General features: G+C 39.3%; 1 protein-coding gene across 1 annotated transcript; it reads left to right on the forward strand.

Moving 5' to 3' along the window:
• The first annotated feature begins 4,188 nt into the window (after positions 1 to 4,188).
• LOC109396506 (olfactory receptor 51G2-like) lies at positions 4,189 to 5,136 on the forward strand. The gene has a single exon (XM_019668366.1). It carries the CDS (start codon positions 4,189 to 4,191, stop codon positions 5,134 to 5,136), a length of 948 nt encoding a protein of 315 aa, XP_019523911.1.
• The last annotated feature ends 238 nt before the right edge of the window (positions 5,137 to 5,374 follow it).

Here is a 5,374-nt window from a genome sequence, read left to right on the forward strand (position 1 = left end):
TTATAATTTAAGAAAAAAAACTGGATTTGGAGAAGAGGGGTTGGAAGATATAAAGAATTGTATATCCTGGAAATATAAATATGATGCAAGATGTTCCTGGGGCCAGAATAACTATGATCTATGTGATGACTTCTATCTCTAAAGAGCTAAGAAGGCCTTAGGCTGGGGATAAAAGAGAAAGCCTGAAGCAGAACTCGCTACATGTTCTAAGTTTATATCATATATCATATGGCAAATTGGTAAAGGATGAGTAATAGATAGCTCTGTCTGGCACATGCCCATTTGATGCTTCTCTGAAAGCCAATACCACAGAGATTGCATGTGAGCCTCCAGGGAGAACCAGAACTAATGTTTTATAAACCTGCTCACTGGGCACTATGCTCAAGTAAGGGAGCTTCCCGAGGCTCGAGCTGCACCACCATCCACAGAACTTGCATTCCTGCCCTGGGGTCTGGTGAGTGATAGAAATACCTCAGGCTAGGTTAACTCAAATCATGTGGTATGTGTACTTGAGATGGAAGCCAAAAGAAGTCGTAGGCTATCCTAGATATGGTTTCAAACTCTGTATGGGGACGTCTGAGGCAGGAAGGACATTTATTGGAGGTGTGCAGTATCTCTAATGCTCTTACGTGATACATTCTAGAGTTTTGGAAAACATTCCCTGGGCCCTTCCTTTCTTATCCAATAATAACTCAAATCTTGCCCTTAGAGTTTAAGATAACTGCAGGTCAAACTACATTTATGTGTAACACATATTAGTGTTTTTTTAGAATGTTATACATTTTTTTAAAAAGTCAACTGAGACATGGGGTTTCATATTCCTTTTAGGGATGTTGCAGAGTCCACTTAGCAGGAGTCTGACAAGGTGACTTTGAAAAATATGAAAATTTTGTCTATTATGTTTTCCTGGCAAAGCTCAAATGAAAACGACAGCATTTTTGCTGCTCACTTTGTGACTGAAAACATCTTGTTAAAGTTTGATGTGGAAAGACTAATTCCCCCAACAGCTCACACTCAGCACTGCACAGCATGAGGAGAAATAGTCAGGGAAATAAATACATGCTTCTAACCTCTGCTTGATTATATCTGCTCAGCCCGTAAACACTTAGCACCATGACGGGGCTTCCTGGGAATAACTGTTTACTCATCACTGATCACCACAGCTATCTCAGGTGAAATTGCTGCTCTTTGGATAACCATGCTTTATCAGAATTTGGCTTTATATATGCCATTACCTCTCTGAAAAGTCCAGAAGTGTTGTGACCTCATAATAGTCATTGAGTTATACTGAAAGAATTAGTTCATACCATTCCCAAAATGCAGTGCCCATTACTGCTTTTCCTTCCTTGCTTTCCTTTCTCATGTAAATCCTCACATCCCTAGTATGATTCTTTCCACCCAGCCTCATGTTTTGTGGGGATTCATTCTCCTTGAGAAGATGGAAGTTGTGACTGGGTCCTTATATAGCTCAAGACCTACCTCTGAACAGACTCAGGTACATGGGTTGAATCTGTACCCTATGTCTAAGCTTAAGAGTCTAAGAGTAGCAGGTTCTCTTTTCTGACAGCTTTAGAATGTGGAATCAAAACAAACACTTCCAGGTACCCGTCCCAGGCTATTCCCAATTGTGAATTGATCTACAGCTTGTCACATATCACCTTAGGTATGTCTTTAGAACATAAAATTATCTTCTTTCCTACTCTTGTCATGCTTCAGGAATGAATTTGCTATATACCAGCTTGTTAAATAGTCTCCTAAAAATATTCATGCGGAATTGCATATGTATTATTTTTATTAATAATGATAAGCTTTCTACATTTATGAAAATTTAAGTCTATTATACTTTGGGGGGCATGTTTTTCCTTTTTTTGAAAACACACTGTGTTTTAACAGCCTATAAGTAAAACCGGTCAGAGACAGTTTGATGGATACAAAGTCTGTTCATTGGCTACCTCTCCATCTGTAACCAAAATTCAGAGAGACATACTATTAGAACAACATAGATGGGTCCCAGTATGCACCCACCCTCACCTCTTTGCATGTATACCCACAGAAAAGCCCAGTTCTTGTCTTATTACAGATTTTTTTCTCAAATATGGTAGGCTTACCTGTGCTTTTTGCTTTTCCTACAGGTTGTTATTATTATTATTATTATTATTATTATTATTATTATTCCATGAATTGTCCTAAAATTACTGCCAATATTTTACTGTTCAATTATGATGGTTGTTTTAATTCTGACACCATTTCTCACCCTTCATAGAATTTCTTCTCTGGGTTTTCCTTAGACTAACATTAACATGTGGAATGGAAACTATAGGTATTTTTCATGAATTTACAGGATAGCATTACAATTAGCTTGTGAAAGGGAATTAGAATATAATGAAGGCTATTCTACTGGTCAAAGCTGCCACATAAATGATGGGCCAAGAAGATATTGAGGTCTCCATGGTTAAGAGAATTTCCCTAAGGTGTTGAGAGAGAAAATCCCCATTCAGTTGGACTTTAGATAGGTGAGCAAACTTTCCTTTGAATTCTATGCCCTCAGATTTTACACTTTATTCTTTTATTTAATAATGTTCTTGAAGATACGTAGGATCATTTTTTAAAAGGTGAGTCTTAGAGAGCAGGATGTGGATTCACAGTTGGGACTTTTTATCTTTCCCATGGTCAAGGCCCTCATGAACTCGTATATGGATGTGTTCTATGTTGATCAGTGGGTTACTAGAGTTTCAAATATATTGTTGTTGTTTTTTTGTTATATATTGCTCTATATTGTGTGTCATTAATATTCCTACATTCAAACTGTCTATCTTATTACCCAGAGCCACTCCATGTTTACTTTTCAGATAGAGTTTTACAAAATGAAAACTCCCTGCTTCAAACCCTTCAATTATTTCCCATTATCTCCAAAGTCAAGTTCTTAATACAAGACTCTCCCCGATCTGTCCATTGCAGATTCTACTTTCATGTCTTCCCATTCACAGTTATGTCCCACCAATCAACCCTCCGTTTTTTCCCTAGCTTGAAGGTACTTCTTGCAGTTCTTTAGTTTGTGTTTTCCAGTTCCATAGTTTTTACTTTCCTTTCCCTTTTCTGAATTGTTCCCCTCCCATTTTTCATATGACTAGCTCCTACTTGTCTAGAACTCAACCAAATACCACATCCTCTGGAACATATCCCCCCAGTTCCTTCTCAATGGGTTGGGTGCTTCTCTGATCTGCCAAGGCACGTTATGGCTTATCACACTGTAGCGACTGCTCATTGATGTGTCTGTTTCCACCACCAGATTACGAGTCCTTTAAATATCCTTAAAGGGTTGCATACTATTCATTGTAGTATTTCTAGCATAGCAGTGTCTTTCACATAACAAACCCTCAATATAAGTGTGTTCATTGAATCATGACAGGATTTCATAAAATATTAACATTACTTACACTGAGTACATAGCAGGAGCTCAGTAAATGTGTGCTGTCATTGAAAAGATATTATGTTTCCAACTACAAATATTACCTAGTTTTCAGTTTCTTCCTCTAACATATCTGGATCAGCAATCCAAACATTTTTTAGAGAGTACCCTATAACAAAGATTGAGAAAAGATTCAAATGCAGAAAACATTCATAGCAAGCCCAAACCCTTCCTGGTGTCTTCTTGCATAGATATTCTTTTTAATCTCCTGAATCTCTTTCAAGCAAAAGATACACCTATTAATATCTGGAGTTCAGAGTCAGTATTAACATTCTTATACTTTGTTTTCTAAATCCCAAGCAGCCATTAAATACAATTACCCTTACTTAGGTTTCTTTAGAATCCTATTATGTTGGTACTAAAACTAACCTAGCTGTGCACATGGATGCTGTGCTCTCAACATAGAATTTCACTTTGCATTTTTCAAACCTTAAAACATCTTCAAATGAGGAAGGGATTTTCTCCATCTGAATGGCCCAAATATGCTTAGGATGACTAAAGCTGACCACCAAGAAGAGAGGTGGCATTTTCCCCTAGGGATAGTATTGTATCCCTAGGGAGAGGATGCCACACTGTGAGAAGAGGAGAAGAGGAAGGGCAATACTACTATGCAGGCACAGGCCATGAGTGTCATGTGGGATGAGATGATAGGAAAATGCTGTGAAAGAATAACTTTCTGCTTTCTTTATAATTTTTTCAGGCAAGTCCTTCCCAGACTTATGGCGATTCCTAGCAACAATAATGGCAGCAGTTTCCTCTTCATACTGATGGACCTCCCAGGACTGGAGGCTGCTCATTGCTGGACAGCTATTCCTATCTGCTCTATCTATGTTCTCTCTTTGCTGGGCAACATCATCGTAATGCACATTATCAAGTCTGTGCCCAGCCTTCACACACCCATGTACCTCTTCCTTTCCATGCTTTCAATGGCTGACCTTGGCCTCTCAGCTTCTACACTGCCTTCAATGGCAGCGGTCTTTCTCCTTGGCCAGAGGAAAGTGGGAGCTGCAACTTGCTTTGTGCAACTTTTCTTCATCCACACTTTCTCAGTCATTGAATCAGCTGTGCTGTTGGCCATGGCTTTTGACCGCTGTGTGGCTATCCGGGAGCCCTTACGCTATGCCACCATTCTCACAACCAAATGCATTGGTGCCATTGGGCTGGCCATTGTGACCCGTAGTGTTGTCCTTCATCTGCCCTTGCCTATACTTCTTGGAAGACTACAATTCCAGCCTATGAATGCTCTGTCTCACTCTTATTGTGTTCACCCTGATGTTCTAAGGTTGGCTAGTTCTAGCACTCTTGTGAACAGTGGCTTTGGGCTCTTTGTCATGCTTTTCACATTGGGGATGGATGCTGTTCTCATTCTCCTTTCCTATGTGCTGATACTGAAGACAGTATTAAGCATTGCTTCCAATGCTGAGCGGCTCAAAGCCTTCAACACCTGCATTTCACACATCTGTGCTGTACTACTATTTTATACCCCACTAGTCAGCCTGTCCATGATCCACCGCTTTGGGAAAAAAAAACTACCAGCTCAGGTATACATGCTTCTCTCTTATCTGCACTTTCTTGTTCCCCCAATGCTCAACCCAATTGTCTACAGTGTCAAAACCAAAGAGATTCGGGTACGCATTCTGAAGATGCTCCACCCCAAAATGCTCTGAGCCACAGGGATAAAATATCCAGCCTATTGGAAGGAGAACTGACTGTGGGTGGTGAACACACAATGTGATATGTAGATGATGTATTACAGACTTGTACACTTGAAACCTATGTAATTTTACTATCCATTGTCACCCCAACAAATTTAATTTAAAATAAGTCAGCCTACTGACTAAAGACATCCCAGAGAGGAAGTACAGTATACCTTTCATCTGATCTATCAATCAATTAATTATTCAA

This window comes from Hipposideros armiger, unplaced genomic scaffold (assembly GCF_001890085.2).
Source record: "Hipposideros armiger isolate ML-2016 unplaced genomic scaffold, ASM189008v1 scaffold_525, whole genome shotgun sequence".
Lineage (NCBI taxonomy): Eukaryota > Metazoa > Chordata > Mammalia > Chiroptera > Hipposideridae > Hipposideros > Hipposideros armiger.